The following is a 19105-nucleotide window of genomic DNA, read 5'->3' as shown; positions in this document are numbered from 1 at the left end:
TTTGGGATTGTTTCTGGGAAGGCGAGAACTGTACAATAGGGATGGACCACAGTTAGTAAGTTTGCAGAGGACACCAAAATTGATGGTATAGTGGACAGTGAAGAAGGTTGTCTAAGAGTACAATGGTATATCGATCAACTGGGCCAGTGGGGTGAGGACGGGCAGATGGAGTTTAATTTAGATGAATGTGTGGTGTTGCATATTTGGAGACAAACGAGGGCAGGACTTATACAGTTGATGTAAGGGTCCTGAGGAGTGTTGTTGTTGAACAAAGAGACCGAAGGGTGCAGGTACATAGTTCCTTGAAAGTGGTATCACAGGTAGGCAGGGTAGTTTAAAAGGCATTTGGCATGCTTACCCTCAATGGTCAGAGAACCAAGCTCAAGAGTCGGGAACGTCATGTTACCTAAGAACATAAGAACTAGGAGCAGGAGTAGGCTATTCGACCCCTCAAGCCTGCCCCGCTGTTTAATAAGATCATATTTTTGAGACTCAGCTCCAATTACCCGCCCACACACCATAACCCTTACTTCCTTTACTGTTCAAAAATTTATCTAGCCTTTGCCTTAAGAACATTCAGTGAGGTAACTTCAACTGCTTCACTGGGCAGGGAATGCCATAGATTCACAACCCTTTGGGTGAAGAGGTTCCTCCTGACCTCAGTCCTTCATCTGCTTCCCTTTATTTTGAGGCCATGCACTCTCACCCTTGTTTCACCTGCTAGCGGAAACAACCTCCCTACCTCCACCTTACCTATTCCCTTCTATAAGATCTCCCCTCATTCTTCTGAATTCCAGTGAGTATAACCCCAGCCTTCTCAGTCTGTCCTCATAATCCAACCCTCTCAACTCTGGAATCAACCGAGCGAATTTCTTCTGCACCCCCTCCAGTGCTAATATATCTTTTCTCAAGTAAGGAGACCAAAACTACACACAGGTGTGGCCTCACTAGGACCCTGTACAGCTGCAGCACAACCTCCCTGTTTTTAAACTCCATCCCACGAGCAATGGCAGACAAAATTCCATTTGCCTTTTTAATCACCCGCTGCACCTGTAATCCCACCTTCAGCAATTCATGGACAAGAACACCCAAGACCCTCTGCACAGCAGCGTGCTGCAATTTTTTACCATTTAAAACATAGTCCATTTTGCTGTTATTCCTACCAAAACGGGTGACCTCACACCCATCAACATTGTACTCTTACATAGTTGCATTGTTGCATTGTTACAACTGCACAAGACACACTTTTGGAGTACTGTGTACAATTTTGGTTGCCCTGCCATAGGAAGGATGTTGTTAAACTGGAAAAGGCTCAAGAAGATTTACAAGGATATTACCAAGACTGGGGGGGTTTGAGTTATAAGGAGAGGCTGGATAGGCTGGGAATATTTTTTGCTGGAGTGATGGTTATTGAGGGGTGACCTTCTTGAGGTTAATAAAATCATGAGGGGCATGGCTAAGGTGATTAGCAATGTCTTTTACCTAGAGTTAAGGAGACCAAATCCAGAGAGTGTAGGTTTAATGTGAGAGAGGAAAGATTTAAAAAGGACCAGGGGGGCAATTTTTTTCACTTAGACAGTGTGTGTGGAACAAGCTGCCAGAGGAATTTGTAGAGGCGAGTACATATACTACATTTACAATACTTTTGGACAGGTACATGGATGGGAAAGGTTTAGAGGGATTTGGGCTAAACGTAGGCAAATGGGACTACTTCAGTTTGGGAAACCTGGTTGACACAGATGAATTAGACGAAAGCTTCTGTTTCTGTGGCCTATGACTCTATGATTCTATCTAAGGGAATAATATAACAGTCATCAGACTTCATATTTCTTTATGAAGCTCAAATTTTGTTTGCCAATGTTGCCCTGAAACAAAGTTCTGTAGTTTGGACTTTCTACCATATTCCAAGTGCTACATAAATGCAGGTTGTTTTTATTACTTGTTTCAGGATTTTCTACTTATATTAAAAGGGTAATATAAACTTAGAAATAAAAACAGGAAATGCTGGAATTAATCAGTCTGGCAGCATCTGTGGAGAGAGAATCAGATGGCCTGTAGGATTACCTCTGTTTGATGAAAGGTACTTTGATAAAATACTGAAGCATAAATTTGGCATTTCTGTCTCCACAGATGCTGTAAGACCTGCTGACTATTTTCAGCATTTTCAGGTTTTATTTTAGCTTCCCAGTATCCGGAACCTTTTTCCTTTGGATCACTATATAAATACAGGTTGTTGTCATTGCCTACTCCTAAGGAACACTACCTGTTATTGGAAAGTACGTTTTTGGATATCCAATTGATTATGTCCCTTTGTTTGTAGGTCAAGCCATTGTTGAATGTGGCCCGTCAGGAGGATGAAATGAAGCAGAAAGAGGAAGAACTAAGGGCTGCGTTAGCGCAGACCAATGATCTCCTTAACCGTGTCAAGGAACTCGAGGAGAAGACAGCAACTCTCTCACAGGAGAAGAATGATCTCTTACTGCAAGTCCAGGCTGTAAGTAAATCTGCAACTAACTAGCAAGAAAGAGGATCATAGCTGTAGTGATACGAAAACCACAAAATTATTCACAACTAATTTAGTCAATTCTGCTTTAGTATCTGTGTAGTGTTAACTTCATTATGACTTTTGGCTCAACTAAAAGACAGTAACACTGAAGGTGCAGCACTTCCTCAGTCCTGCTCCGGTGTGTCTGATTGATGTTCTCAACACTGAAGGGAGAAGAGAAGCACTGCATTCTGACTTAAGGGCAACAATTCTAGCCACTGAGCCATGTTTGATGAAGGAAACAGATAGTCAGTCATTCAGAAGCAGTTATGAGAAGGTTGAACAGTTTGGGACTGTACCTATATTAGTTTATAGTAGTGCGAGGTAATTCCATTGGAACAAATGAGATCCTGAGGAGTCTAGACATGGTATGTTGTGAAATATGTTGTGTCAGATAGTTAATACTTCAGAGGTTTAACTATCATTATGAGACAAGCTTTACCTATCTGGATATAAAGAACTATTCTTGGGAAGAGCTAACTAGTTATTTTGGTGGGTGTGTTCTCATTATCAGTTGTTGTTTCAAAGTGGTAAGTTAATGTAGCTTTTGGTAATGTATACGTACTCTTAAATATAATCTTAGGGTTTATAAAGGAGTCATATTGCAACTCATTAATATAAAAACTAAAAGAACTGTGGATGCCATAACTCAGAATTAAAAACAGAAATTGCTAGATTCGCTCAGCAGATGCGGCAGCATCCGTGAAGAAAAATCAGAGTTAGCATTTTGGGTCCGGTTCTGAGGAAGGGTCACTAGAGCTGAAATGTTACCTCTGATTTCTCTGCTTTTCCAGCAGCTTATGTTTTTGTTTCCGATTAATGTAACATGTACGGTGGAACAAACCTATTCTGTTTATCAAGTCTGATTCTCATTTGCATTGCAGATTTCCCCACCTGCTACCTGTAATTGTTTAGTAATACAGAATATGTATTGCTGAAAAAAGACACACTTTGTCAAAGCATTTTGTCTTCACTCAACAGGATCATTCACAGGAAAGAAAATTCAAGGGAAGAATCAGAAACTTACTCTGCATGAAAGGAGCGTGCTGTTTAGTTGGCAAGCATTAGCCACTTGCCAACCAATCTGTAGCCTCATTTCTTGCAGCGTAAATATTGCTTTTCCCCTTGAATTTGTATTCTGGTCAAATGTCCTGAAAGATACGAGACAAAAAGCTTTGATGAAATTAGCCTTTGCTGAGCAGTACGTAATTCAGATGTTCATTCACACTCAATTCTTGCAGATCTAGAGTCTGAAAGTACAGCAGAGGAGACAAGAATTAGGTGACAGTTTAAAATAAGAGCTAATGGGAACTGCAGATGCTGGAGAATTCCAAGATAATAAAATGTGAGGCTGGATGAACACAGCAGGCCAAGCAGCATCTCAGGAGCTCAAAAGCTGACGTTTCGGGCCTAGACCCTTCATCAGAGAGGGGGATGGGGAGAGGGAACTGGAATAAATAGGGAGAGAGGGGGAGGCGGACCGAAGATGGAGAGAAAAGAAGATAGGTGGAGAGAGTATAGGTGGGGAGGTAGGGAGGGGATAGGTCAGTCCAGGGAAGACGGACAGGTCAAGGAGGTGGGATGAGGTTAGTGGGTAGCTGGGGGTGCGGCTTGGGGTGGGAGGAAGGGATGGGTGAGAGGAAGAACCGGTTAGGGAGGCAGAGACAGGTTGGACTGGTTTTGGGATGCAGTGGGTGGGGGGGAAGAGCTGGGCTGGTTGTGTGGTGCAGTGGGGGGAGGGGATGAACTAGGCTGGTTTAGGGATGCAGTAGGGGAAGGGGAGATTTTGAAACTGGTGAAGTCCACATTGATATCATATGGCTGCAGGGTTCCCAGGCGGAATATGAGTTGCTGTTCCTGCAACCTTCGGGTGGCATCATTGTGGCAGTGCAGGAGACCCATGATGGACATGTCATCTAGAGAATGGGAGGGGGAGTGGAAATGGTTTGCGACTGGGAGGTGCAGTTGTTTGTTGCGAACTGAGCGGAGGTGTTCTGCAAAGCGGTCCCCATGGTATCAATGTGGACTTCACCAGTTTCAAAATCTCCCCTTCCCCTACTGCATCCCTAAACCAGCCTAGTTCGTCCCCTCCACCCACTGCACCACACAACCAGCCCAGCTCTTTCCCCCCACCCACTGCATCCCAAAACCAGTCCAACCTGTCTCTGCCTCCCTAACCGGTTCTTCCTCTCACCCATCCCTTCCTCCCACCCCAAGCCGCACCCCCAGCTACCTACTAACCTCATCCCACCTCCTTGACCTGTCCGTCTTCCCTGGACTGACCTATCCCCTCCCTACCTCCCCACCTATACTCTCCCCACCTATATTCTTTACTCTCCATCTTCGGTCCGCCTCCCCCTCTCTCCCTATTTATTCCAGTTCCCTCTCCCCATCCCCCTCTCTGATGAAGGGTCTAGCCCCGAAACGTCAGCTTTTGTGCTCCTGAGATGCTGCTTGGCCTGCTGTGTTCATCCAGCCTCACATTTTATTATCTTAAAATAAGAGCTCTCTCTTTTAAAATAGAAGAGAAATTATTTCATCTGAGAGTTGTTACTCTGTGAAATTCTCTCACTCAGAAATCAGTGGAGGTTGGGACCTTGAATTTATTTAAAGCTGAATTTTTGATAGGCAAGGAAGACAAGGGTGTGATGGGCAGACAGGAAAGTAGAGTTGAGATGATCACAACAATATCAGTCATGCCACGTGGCCTGCTTGAGCTCCTATGACCTATCTTCCTCTGTGCTCTGACCTATATGTAATTCTGTTTGATTTTATGCATAAAGCACACAAAATGCAGGAATTACAATAAAAATACATGCATCTTTAATTCATAAAGCACTAATTGTACGAGATAACTCTAACAAATGTTCAGTTTCACCAAAATTGGTAATTCAGCATTGAATACAATTTAACAAATGTTTCTTCTGTTTCTGAATGAACTCTTTCACTCCTAGCCCTGTTATAGCTCCATATATTAATTGTTAAAAGACATTCTGTTAAAAATGATGAGAATTTTTTTAATCAACAACTTTTATAACATGGAACACCCTGCCTAGTCGCTTTCACATTGCAGGTTATAAAGGAAGAGCATGTGATTGAGTCTAATTGAATAACTGTTTCAGAGAATGTGCGCAGGCATGGAATAACCGAACGATTCTGTGACATTATCACCTTCAGCAAATGGTTTTAAAGCCACCCTCAGAAAATCACCTGTATTTCCCTTACTCTCTTCCTCAGGAACAAGAAAACATGTCTGATCTGGAGGAACGTCTGACCCAACTCATGAAGACGAAAATGGAATTTGAAAATCAGATCTCAGATATGAAGGAACGGCTTGAGGAGGAGGAGAATGCCGGCATGAGCCTTGCAAATCACAAGCGAAAGCTTGAAGCAGAATTGTCTGACCTGAAACTGGACCTTGAGGGTCTGGAGACAACGCTTGTAAAAACAGAGAAAGAGAAGCAGGTATTGTGAAACTTTATCTGCCTGATTATTCTCCTTGCAATAAATAAAGCCAGACTAAGGGCCTAAAATTTAAACTGAGGGGACTTTTAAGTGCCGATCTATCTCTTAAGTTCATTTAAGACCTTATTTTCCCCAACAATCCACTTCCAGGTCTCACTAAGATCCAGACTATCACTGGACTTGCATAGGAGGTGGAGCCTTTCTTCCCTACTCTCTGCAGATGCCCTTCGATCCCTCGGCTCTTTTGGGCAGGACCTTATGACATAAGCCAGACCCTACCCTGACAGTTCAGCAAAGTCCAAAACTTGGTGAGAGTTCACCTGAACTGGACCTTTCACCTTCCCAGTACCATTCCCAGTTTGCCAAAAGCAAGGAAATTGCTCTCAATTTATACAACTCACAGAAGAGTTCCTCCTTGGTAACATGGAAATTTATCCTTCCCATGGGTAATGAACGCTAAAATCCAGGGTTTCCTCACCATCTAGCACCCTCGAGATAGTCTTTCAAGTTACTGCATGAACTTTGTCTCACTGAGCGACGTTCAGAATTGGAACAAAAGATAACCCTGTTAGAGACCTGTCACAAGTATAGAATAGGGAGCATTAATATGACGTTATGCGAGCAGATTGGAACTAAACAGCTTCTTATCAATGAGGTCTTCAGACTTATCATGTTCTTGCAGTATGAGGGTTAGAGAAGTCACCATAACTTCTCACTTGCAGCAAAACAGTAGAGCTGATTGTGTTCTCAACTCTAACCACACTTAGGACAACTGAGAATTTGTGCACCCTCACATACTCATAGGAGTGCATTTGCACATGCAGTTTAAAATGACCTTCCAGTTATTATCAGTTTCTATTAAATCCAACTAGGCTCTCGATAACAAGGTGCGCTCGCTGACCCAAGACCTCAATCAGCGAGATGATTCCATCGCTAAGCTGCAAAAGGAGAAAAGAGCCTTGGATGAACTTCACCAGGTTGGTAGGAGTCTGCAGAACCTCAGCCCTATCCCTTCCAATACTAACAACCATTTACAGTCTCCTAGTTTCATGTCATTGCCACCCCTTTGAACTCAGTTAGATCACGGTGAAATATAATTGACTATTTCGCAAATTATGCAGAACTAAGCTAAGTGATGATAGTTCTTTGAATCTACACTTGTGAAATTATTACACCTGAATCTCAGAGTTCACATCGCCACTAGACTGATGTGATTATTGCTACTTCTGTCTGATGGTGTTCAATAAATTATCAGAGTTCGATGTTCACACATATCTGCTTGGATGAATGCAGCAATTGACAATACTTTTCGCAGAATTGATGGTTCACAGCTTCCTTCATAATTGAATCGACTGAATATTAATGCTTACAATGTGGCCATCATCATCAGTATTTATTATTTGATTTTGTTTGGTTAAAAATTGCGTTAAAGTAAAGAGCGTTCACATTTTAAACTTAATGATAACAAACTGATTCTAACTAACAACACGCCGAGTGTTCGAACACCACATGGACTGTAATCATTCAAGAAGGTGGCCATCAAGAAATAATTACAGAAGGGCAACAAATGCTGATATTGTTACATTCTGTGAGAACATTAAAAAAAACTTTGACTAAATCTATGTACTTACATTTCCTATCAGAGCATAATCAACTAGAATGATCAACAATCAAATAATGATTTTTGACCTTACCTATCATTCCAGAAAACCCTAGATGACCTTCAGTCTGAAGAAGAAAAAGTAAATCACCTCACTAAGACCAATGGAAAACTCACCTCCCAGATCCAAGAGGTAACTAGTTAAGATACTTGAAAAAAATGTTAGCTTTTCCATGGTTGTCCAAGGTTTTTGTCTTCATTGGCCTCATAAATGCATGCTGAGGTCCTTAAAGGTTGTACATAAAGTTTGAAAGCATGTTTCTATTTTGGTGGATGTACCCAATTGCAAGTATTCAGATTTAGGACTTATCCATCAATAAGGGAACAGAGGGAAAAATAGATACTTCTAAACATACTGATCTGTAAAATTAAAATGAATGTATAAATGAAAATGGAAAGAAACGTCTCAAGTTTTCATCGGCAGTAGTTTGCACTTCCTGGCCTTTGACAAACAACCCAATAACTTTCTTGAGAAAGGAATTTCAGATTTCTTTTAGTGATTTTGAAATAATTACCCCGTGATAGAAAACTGGCAGCAAGAGAGATGGAACTGCCATGAGGAGATGGGATTCTTTCCTTTCAACACAAAGAGATTCTGCAAGCTAGTGCCCAAGTGTATTGTTGGCTTGGCAAGTAGGGAGAGTATGAGGCCTAGTAATGGGACATAACCATGCAGATCGAGTCTGCTTGCTGGAGGTTGGACATGCACCATCTTGGACAAATACCTGTGCCCACTCCTCAGAAGCTCAGACCAGAGTTTTTAGCTCCTGATGGTAACAAGCTTGGAGGTAGAAGGGCACCAAATTAGGTTAAGGTGGTGTCACACCCAAACCTGCTACCTTCTCATTGCCAATGGAATTAAACATAAAAGCAGCAAGGCCCATGGGAAAATATTTTCATGCTGTCATCAATTCACGTGCTTAAAGGCCAATTAAGGACCACATGACGCCTCAGACTATTATTGGGAATAACTTAGCTGCAGGTGGGCCTGTTGACTTGGCCTGCCAGTTGGTCAACCTGGAATTCTACTTTTTAGCTCCCTCCAATCCTAGGCGTACTTCCGACAGCAGACACAGCCTCGGCTGTGGTGATGCCAAGTTGAACAGCTGCAGGCCTCTGAGTGGCTAGCAGCTTTCTCCAAGTAGATCATTTAATCTAGTCGTTCGAATCCAGGTGAAAGGCCCCTGCTAGTGGTCCTGTCCCTGCCTGATTGGTGTATTGGGTTCATTGGGTCTTCCCTTGCAGAGGTGACATGGATCTCTCACCAGCACTTCAACAGACTGATGAGACCCTACTAACACCTCAATTAGATTCCACCTTTGGTTGAGAGACCGCACATAATGATGTGATGTTGATGCATCTTTCTGTCTTTAACTTGGATCAAATTGTGCAGCCATCCGATTGTAGTCAAACACATTACCTTTTTTTTAAACCATGTAACAGCTGGAGGATAACTGGAGCCAGGAGAAGAAGATCAGGACTGAGGTAGAGAAAGCTCGACGTAAGGCTGAGGGAGACCTGAAGATGACCATTGAAAACCTGAATGAGATGGAAAGAGCAAAGATTGATCTTGAGGAGATTGTCAAGAAGTAGGTGACTTGGCTTACAGCTTCCAGTCAATGTATAGATCTCAGTGTTGTGATACATCGTCTGTAGCTTGCTATCAGAGTTTTATTGATTATGATCTTGATAAGAAGCTTGGAATACTGTTGCTGCATTGAGAGTGCTAATGTAAATACAAATGGTTGCGGAAGTATTTTCTGTAAATATAGAATGTTCACTACTTTGAAGGGAACAAATCAGGGAAATCTCCTTCTTGATCTCAGTCTGAGTAAGAAGTTTATAATTTCCATTAGTGTCAGACATAAGTTAGGATGATGTGTGGCTTGGAAGCCAACTTGGAGTTCGTAATGTTCTCATACATCTGCTGCCATTGTCTTTCTAAGTGGTAGAGCTGGTAGGTTTGGAAGGTGCTATTGAAAGAGCCTCGGTGAATTCCTGCAGTGCAATATGGATGAATATTTGACCAGAATGGTAATGCAGTAATTGTATTTTTAAAAACTGTTCCACTGGGAACGTTCATTACAAGAAGTAAAAATAAATTCTCAAAATTCTCAGAAATGGTTTAATTTTCTGTAAATGATTTGCTGATCTGATAACAGAAATATCATTTCTTGCTTTTAATAATTGATATACTTGTGTAGTCTGCAACACAGTCAGCTGCATTGAGGAATGAAAGATTTGTCAAAAGAGAAATCCATCATGTGGAATGCTAACAGTTCTGATCATTAACTTACAATAACTGTTTGAATACAGTCAGGAAATCATATTTTCACTCAATTTTCGATCTGGACCTCTGAAACTACTTCATCTGTTGAATCAACACTGCAATTTTACACCTATTGTGATTTTTTACAGGAAAGACATGGAGATTAATTCTTTGAACTCCAAGTGGGAAGATGAGCAGTCTCTGAATTCCACACTGCACAGGAAACTTAAAGAGCATCAGGTAGAGAATGGGCTAAAGGCTCTGTTTGTGAAGCTATTCATTTACAAGGCCTTTCTAGACACATGAACTTGAAGAACAGCAATATTTTTGTACAATTGATTGATTAACTTGATTGATGGATAGAGTGTATAAGTTAAACTCACTCGCCAAGATCCAGTGGATCTGGTTTTACGTCTTGTAAAATACTAGTCTTCACAGATTGCTGTAGCTGTTCTGATGACTGTTGAATCCAAATCATGACAGAGCAAATAAAATATAAACTCAACCACATCATTTTTACTCAACTCATGTAATTATCTGCAAAGAAACTGCTTATTGCTAGTATATTTTCATTTGTTTTTAAGACCAATTTCTACCAATTTCTGTCAAGGGTTACTTTGAAGTAGATCGTATTTCCTCTTTTGTTACTGTATGACTTTGAAAGCAACATGTAAATGTGAACACTGAGTTCAACAAAGTCACATTATTTTCTGCAGGTTAGTATTTAATCTGTTCATTTTAGTGATCTGATTTTTAAATGAAAGTCAGTTTGAATTTCTTCAGTTTTGTGTGAATTAAATATGTATTCTTATGTAGAACATTGATAGAACATTGTAAAAATGAGCAAACTGAGATTGGAAAGTTTTGAATGATAATACAGGTGTTTACATCTACAGTCCCGAATTGAAGAACTGGAAGAGGAACTGGAGGGAGAGCGTGCCATGAGGGCTAAGGTTTGTAAAACAACATCAAATATGTAATTAATGCAAGTTACCTTTGCTGGGGGCAATCAGTCTGTAATATCCATGATCAACTCAAGTTGAAGCATTTGTACCTTTCTCAAAGTGTAATCAGTTTCCTAATTTTCATACGAAATACTTCATGATTCCTCTGGCTTCAAGTCATAGATTAAACCGCTGAAATGTCAAATAGAAAACTGTCAAGTGGGGTCAAGTGGCAGTATCTTGGGTCAAGGGGCAGACAAAGAACACAGCTGTGAATCTGGGCATTGAGACCTTTAGAAAGATGGAGGGAACATCAGCTATCCTGGAGATGAAGAAAGGAACTGGATGCTCTTAAAAGTATGATGTACAGCTGCTAGATGAGATGATGACCCTGAAGACTGGACACAATGGGAAGGTCAGGAAGGTACACAACATCCAATAGAGGTCAATGCAAAAAGGGCTTTGTGCATGAGAAATTATGTCTCATAAACTTGATTGAGTTTTTTGAAAAGGTGACTAAAAAGATAGATGAAGGCTGAGCGGTAGACATTTGTCAACGTGGGCTTTAGCAAGGCCTTCGAACAGCTTCCACATGGTAGATTGTTTGGTGAGGTTAGGTCACAGGGAAAGTTAGCTAATTGGATACAAATTTGGCTTGACGGTGGGAGACAGAGGTAACTAGTGGAGGATTGTTGTTCAGACTGGAGGCCTCTGACTAGTGATGCTCTGCAGGGATTGTGCTGGGTCCTCTGTTGTTCATGATTTATATCAATGATTTGGATGAGAATATAGGAGGTATGGTTAGTAAGTTTGTGGATAACACCAAAACTGGTGGTTTAGTGGACAGTGAAAAAGATCTTCATGATGGGATTTTGATCAGCTGGGCCAGTGGGCCGAGGAATGGCAGGTGGAATTTAATGTAGATAAATATGAGGTGTTGCATTTTGGTGAGACAGACCAGGGCAGGACTTACACGGTTCATGTAAGAGCCCAGGGGAGTGTTGTCAGACAGACAGGGCGTAAGTACATAGTTCCTTTAAAGTGGTGTCACAGGTAGACAAGATGGTGAAGAAGGTGCTTGGCACTCTTGCCTTCATTGGTCAGGGTATTGAGTACAGGAGTTGGGATTTCATGCTACAGCTTACAAGACATTAGTAAGGCCACATATGCAGTACTGCACACAAATCTGGTAGCCCTGCTTCGGGAACGATGTTATTAAACAGGAAAGGGTGCAAAAAAGATTACAAGGATATTAACGAGACTGGAAGGTTTGAGCTATAAGGAGAGGTTGGATAGCCTGGGACTTTTTTCCCTGGAGCATAGGAGGCTGATGGAGATTTATAAAATCATGAGGGGCACAGGCAAGGTCAATATCCAAGGTCGTTTCCCTCAAGGGTAGGGGAGTCCAAAAGTAGAAGACATTGGTTTAAGGTGAGAGGGACCTGAGGGCCAACTTTTTCACAAGAGTTTGGTGTGTGTATGGAACGAGCTGCGAGAGGAAGTGGCAGAGGTGAGTACAATTACAATATTTCAAAGGCATTTTGGACAGGTATATGGATAGGAAGGGGTTAGCAGGATATAGGCTAAACGCAGGCAAATGGGACTATTTCATTTTAGGAAACCTTGTTGCCATGGACGAATTAGGCTGAAAGATCTGTTTCTATGCTGTATGATTCTGTGACTCTGTGAATGGCAAGCAACAGGGAACCTTAAGGGTGAATAGCCAAAGAGGAGAGTCAGGAATGTCTTTGTGGAGGAGAGAATGACAGAGTGATGAGAAAAGGAATTTGTAGAATGTGGCAAAACATAAAAGAGGGATTACAGACTGAAAAGATTTTTAAAAATTTCCACCTCTTGCTTTGAAAGAACAAAACAATTTAGAGATTGGGCTGTGACAAAAAAAAACTGCAGATGCTGGAATCAGAGGTAGACAAACAGGAGGCTGGAAGAACATGGCAAGCCAGGCAGCATTCAGATGTCGTGGGGGTCGGTTGGAAGGATCAGTGAGAATTGCTTTGAAGTAAACTTACATCAACTAAATGAGAAGAGTAAAAGCAGGTAGTGCAGGAATCATTCAACTAAAACCTAATCCTATTTCTCACTGGAATTATCATGAAAAACGAACATTGTTTGTTAAAGCTAAAGTCCATGCAAGTCAGTGGTGCAGTTAATTTCACCAGTGGAATTTATTTATCACCCATTTATTGCTGGTATCTACAGATTTGCATTTACATTTAATCATTAGATGTGTTGGAATAAAGGAAACCATTATACATGGTCTAAGCTTCCTCTGCCCCTGTTACAGGATGGTGGAAGGAACTCTAAGAAAACCACTTGGCACAACCGAAAGTGTTTATGTGACATATGAACTGTGATGACCGAAGTGCGAATGTAATGTTTTACATTCACTGTGCCTTGGTCATCCATAAACAAGCCCACCCTGCCTATCACCCCCTCTGCTCATCAATCTAAATCAGACCCCAGTTTAAATCTTGATTTCAAAATTCTCAGCTTTGTTTTCAAACCTGTTTTGGTCTCATCTTCCCTTATCTCCCTGACTTGCTTCATCCGTACAATATGTAGGGATTTCTCTATTCCTCTAGTTCTGACCTTTTGCACATCCATAACTTTAATTGCTGCTCTTTAACAGCCTTTAACAGTCTTGATCCTAAGCTCTGGACTCCTCTTTCTAAATCTCTCATTTAGACATTTCTCTCTCTAGATGTCACCAACTCTCTATCAAGCTCTATGCCTTTGAAGTCTTTTCTTGAAGCCACCTCAGAGCTGTTAAATTCTGCTTGCTAACACTTCTGGGAATGCCTTCACATATTTTTACCCTGGTGTGTTGTTTAGATTTGTTGTAAGTAAGATAACTTAATTATTAAAACTACATTTCTAATCTGCGTAGGTGGAGAAGCAGCGAGCTGAATATTCCCGTGAACTGGAAGAACTCAGTGATAGGCTGGAGGAAGCTGGTGGTGCCACAGTTTCTCAGGTAACTTCATCTTTCAATCACAAGCCTGTGACACAAAATCTCTTCAATATTTTCTGGTAAGGCAAGAGAACTTACATAGAGATGAAGAAGGTTTTGTTTTCACTATGAATTAAATGATGTGGAATATACTGGATGATAGCAGATTCAATAATGGCTTTCAAAAACAAATTGGGATAAATACTTGAGGATAAGAGTTTCAGGACAATGGGGAAGAAGCAGGTTGAATGGGACTAATTGTTTAGCTCTTTCTAGGGGCTGTCAGTACACACAATGGACTAAAAGGCCCCATTCTGGGCTGAATGATTTTGTCAAAGTAATTTCTGTAATTTAATATGCAAGCTAACTGTATCTTTACTTTCCCTTAACATTTAAGGGCATTCATTTAAGCTAAGGGGGGGAATGTTCAGGGGAGATGTGAGAAGCAAGGTTTTTAAACAAAGAATGTTAAGAGACCTAAATGCGCTGCCGAGGGGTGGTGGTGGAAGTGGATCCAACAGGGACATTTAAAGGGCTTTTTCGATAAGTACAGGAATAAGCAAGGGATGGAGGGATTTGGACTAATGGCAAGCAGAAGGGATTAATTTTAACTTGGCATCATGTTCGGCACAACATGTGGGCCAAAGGGCCTGGTCCTGTGCTGTACTGTTCAGTGTTCTAACCGTAATCCCACCAGTAAGAATTAGAATAATTTATGCTTTATTCGAATTTCAAATTTTCCGAGTAATTTACACAAATGTCAAAATGTTAGTGTCATGATGTTCAGCAACTCAGCAAAAGACAGTCCAATAAAATGATTTGTTCTTTAGCAATGAGATTGAAGTTGCAGATATGTATCTGTAGTGAGTTATTCTTCCCTCCATGTTCATAGATTGAGCTAAACAGGAAGCGTGAAGCAGAACTTCTGAAGCTGCGACGAGAGCTGGAAGAATCAGCCTTGCAAGCTGAGGCCACAGCTTCTGCGCTGAGGAAGAAGCACACTGACTCCTTGGCTGAGATGACAGAGCAGATGGAGGGCTTGCAGAGAGTCAAAGCCAAACTCGAGAAGGACAAGCAAGTCATGAAAGCTGAGATCGATGACCTCAGCACCAACACAGAAAGCCTGCAGAAAGCCAAGGTAATGGAACAAGGACAGCAAAAAGAATTCTGACCCAAACTGGCAAAACAATCTGTCTGCTGGCTGCAAGGGTAGGACATGTGGTTAGAATAGGTTGCCATACCCTCAGATACGGATCACGGAATACAGCACTAAGCTGCCCCTGATTTTACTCTTGCCCTAAATTATTAACCAAGTTCAAAGAAAATCCCAGCGTGCTGATGGGAAGTGAACTGTTACAACTGTTTGGGATTAGTCCTCATCAGTTTGTGTAGACTTGCCTTATCAGAGAGATAACTTTATAGCAAACTTGAATGCACTTCATCGGTGTGTCCTTGGTGATGATGGTAGGTAGGGATAGACTTTCTGAATCTTTACCTTTTAAAACATACCTCTTCATTGTCAGCATGTACAGGCCTAGCTGTCATTTTAAGGGTTTTTAACTCGAAAGGGGAGAAGAAGCTAAGAGAATATTCACACGATTTGTCATCTAACAGTATGGAAAGAAGTGACAGACATGATTGTGACAGAAACAAGGATGTAAACTAAGGGATCGTAAAACTTGCGTACTTTCAGTGTGAGTAGTCACAGACTCAGTAGGGTGGGATCCAACCCCTTATCTAGTTATGGGCAAAGTTTTTCAGTGAAGGAAATCACAAACATTTCTGCTGTGATTCAACAATCCCAGGACATCTCGGAATGTTTTACTTAAGTACTTTGGTTTTTGAAATGTAGCCATTGTTGTAATACCAGAGAATTGCAACATACATACCAGACTGATTTTGAAGTGAGAAATGTGGCAGTTAATTTGCACTCAGCAAATTCCTGGAAACAGCAATGCAGTAGTGACCAGATAATCTATTTTCAGTTATGCTGATACATTTTGGTCTGGAATGACACAGCTGATACTTCTTGAAACATTGCCATAAGTTCGCTCAGCAGGTAGATGAGGTCTTGATTTAACATCTGATCCAGGAAGCAGCCCCTCTAACAGAACAGTATTCCCTGAGGTTAGCCTTGATTTTTGTACTCAAGCCCTGGACTTAAGACTTGAACCCAGAGATTCAGAGGCAAATGTGCTACCAACTGAGCCACAGGTAACACTTTGTTAGCAGACCAGGTTGTGTTGTTAGTAGAAGAACTTGAGTGGGGTACAGCCTAGTCAATGGTAGGAAAACATAGCCTATGCATGTATTCATTGATATGTAAGCATTTCTTTTCTCTGGGTGCAGTTGAATGCTGAAATGCATGTTCGTAAGTTGGAAGACAACCTGGCAGAGGCCAATTCCAAGTATTCTGAAATGGAAAGAAACATGACTGAAGCCAACACATTGAAGACCAGGTTGTCAGGTAGTATATAGCTTAAATATTGCCACCACATTTTGGATCCTAAACTAATCATGTACATTTTCAAAATATAAAAGAATATTTCTTCACTTTCTTCATGCCAAAGTAGAAGTTGTATATGTTACAAGCTAAGATGTTCTAACCAGCCCTACTTACACATTGATCTGAAATGATTGACCTTCAAGTAAAGTCAATCAGAAAATATTGACAGTACAGTGGAATAAAATCAGGTTCAGCCTGAACATCTTTCTTTCCAGATTGGACCTGGTAAATTGAATTGAATGTACTTACAAATTATTTCTGACAGCTTAGCTTTCTATTACTTTTAGCCTGTTTAGTCCTGGGCCACTTTCCAATCCACTTGATGGACTGTGCTTTTACAACACAGTATCTTATTGTCTCACAATTTCCGTGCGGTGAGTGAGCTCTTTACTGCGGCGTTCTCATCAATATTGACATGGCAAGATGTGTTGAATTCTGGGACTCATTTGCCAAATTTTCCTGGCATGGAAGAGCTAAGACACAAAATTACTGTTGATCAAAACTTGACACATTCTTCCTTGTTCCCTATGCTGATGGGATGGTCACACTGCTTATTTCAAATTTAAAAAAACAGACATAGGCTTCTTTTGAAAACAGACAGTGCATTCTCCTAGAGACTCTGCAACTTCTAGACTTTTATGAAAGCAGAAGGCTTCAGTGAAAATGTAACAAAGTTAGTTTGATAAAAGCTTCGTGTCCTGACTAACCGTTCTTTTGGAAATTTCTCTTTCTTAGCTGAGAATAGTGAGCTGAGTCGCGCTTTTGAGGAGTCCCAGAGTAAGCTGAATCAGCTGATCAGGATCAAAACTAGTCTGTCTTCTCAAGTTGAAGACCTGAAGAGGCAACTAGAAGAGGAGACAAGGGTGAGATATGGTCTTCTATAACCGCAATCAAAATAAACTCAAACATTTGATTCCAAGTACAATGTAAACATTACTCAAGACAAGTAATTATATTTGTAATATTTAATAATAGAACATAGAACATGGAACAATACAGCGCAGAACAGGCCCTTCGGCCCTCGATGTTGCGCTGACCTGAGAACTAATCTAAGCCCCTCCCCTGCACTATCCCATCATTATCCATATGCTTATCCAAGGACTGTTTAAGTGCCCCTAATGTGGCTGAGTTAACTACATTGGCAGACAGGGCGTTTCTCACCCTTACCACTCTCTGAGTAATCTAATAAACACTTTCAGATATTATTTGAAAAATTTACTTTTGTTCTGACCCACATCCATTCAGAACTGAGTTACGTGTGCCCAATCTGTCCATCCTCACTCTCTGGGACAGATCTGAACTCTATGTTTGTATAAAACAGATGAAGGCAGATCTGCAGCCCAGTTTACAACTCTCCCCTTTTATTATTTCCGATGACTCATTAAAATTGATCCCATCTCGATTTAATTTTGAAAACACAGCAGCAAAAGGCAAACACAAAAAACCTCTTCACGCCATAAAATTCAGGAGATTTTTATTCATCTTCTTGGCAGATCGGCACGGTGGCTCAGTGGTTAGCACTGCTGCTTCACAGCACCAGGGACTTGGGTGACTGTCAGTGTGGAGTTTGCACATTCTCCCCATGTCTGTGTGGGTTTCCTCCCACAGTCCAAAGATGTGCAGGGTAGGTGGATTGGCCAGGCTAAATTGCCCATAGTGTCTTGGGTGGAAAACACACAGATAGGGTAGGGGGTGGGTCTAAATGGGATGCTCTCCAATGGGTAGTTGCGGACTTGATGGAATAGCCTGCTTCCATATTGTAGGGATTCTTTTCTATGATGACCTGTGATTGACAAATTAACCAACTCTTTTGAGCATATGTGTAATGAATGCTATATAGTGTACAAAATGTAATGCACTAAGGGTAGATGCCATCAATGGCTTGTACTGCAAATATATTCTGAGAAATTCACTCTCAGAATAGGATTACTGAAAGGCTTTCAGGCTGGAAAATGATGAATGTTAGACTGTTACACTGATGTAAAGGATTAGTGATCTGGGTTATGTGGAGAAGGCGGAAGAATGGTATTAAATGCAATGCTCAATTGGAGAGCCAGTACAGACATGATGAGCTGTATAAATTCTAAATCTCACATCCTAGTTTCTGATTCCTTATTGTTTGCTCATACAAGTCTGAACTGTACATTTCGCTAGTAAGCCTTTGTAAAGCTAACTTGCTATTCTCTTAAGTAATAACACTAATGTAATATATCGCACTTCAGGCCAGAAGCGGAGCAATGGTGGGACTAGCCAATGCCAAGCATGACATGGACCTAACAAAAGAGCAATTGGAGGAAGAGCAGGAAAGCAAAGCTGAGCTTCAGCGACTTGTTTCTAAACTAAACAGTGAGGTGACAACATGGAGGACCAAATATGAAACCGACGCTATTCAGAAAACTGAAGAGCTAGAGGAGACAAAGTGAGTGACCAGACCGCAGCCATCAATCAAAAACGTTGACTCTGCTTCTCACCACGGATACAATCTGACCTGTTAAATATTTCTAATGTTTTCGGTTTTTATTATATGACCAGGCAGTTAATTGGCCATGTTCAGTATGAAAAATGTGAAATAGGAACATGTAAATTTGACAGAACGTATGGTCCCTTGAGAAGCTCATGACTGAACGTCTGCATCAACTCATCCACATTAATGGTGTAATGGAAATGTCACTGGGCTAGTAATCAAGAATGGTGAACTAGTGTTCTGGGGCTGTGGATTCAGTCTCACTTTAGCAGATGACGGAA

The 19105-nt window shown here is 41.2% G+C and overlaps 1 protein-coding gene across 1 annotated transcript in view; it reads left to right on the top strand.

Moving 5' to 3' along the window:
- The window catches only part of LOC125462191 (myosin-16-like), a 76380-nt gene that overhangs the window by 40895 nt on the left and 16380 nt on the right, over positions 1–19105 (top strand). The window contains exons 23-34 of the mRNA XM_048551886.1: positions 2321–2494; positions 5783–6010; positions 6883–6987; positions 7717–7803; positions 9114–9259; positions 10089–10179; positions 10836–10892; positions 13792–13878; positions 14747–14992; positions 16204–16321; positions 17096–17223; positions 18583–18779. Coding sequence (XP_048407843.1) covers positions 2321–2494; positions 5783–6010; positions 6883–6987; positions 7717–7803; positions 9114–9259; positions 10089–10179; positions 10836–10892; positions 13792–13878; positions 14747–14992; positions 16204–16321; positions 17096–17223; positions 18583–18779 — 1664 coding nt within the window. The remainder of the gene's footprint in view (positions 1–2320; positions 2495–5782; positions 6011–6882; positions 6988–7716; positions 7804–9113; positions 9260–10088; positions 10180–10835; positions 10893–13791; positions 13879–14746; positions 14993–16203; positions 16322–17095; positions 17224–18582; positions 18780–19105) is intronic.

This window comes from Stegostoma tigrinum, chromosome 23, assembly GCF_030684315.1.
Source record: "Stegostoma tigrinum isolate sSteTig4 chromosome 23, sSteTig4.hap1, whole genome shotgun sequence".
NCBI lineage: Eukaryota > Metazoa > Chordata > Chondrichthyes > Orectolobiformes > Stegostomatidae > Stegostoma > Stegostoma tigrinum.
The sequence above is the reverse complement of the archived record's forward strand: the minus strand, read 5'-3'. Positions and strand labels throughout refer to the sequence as shown.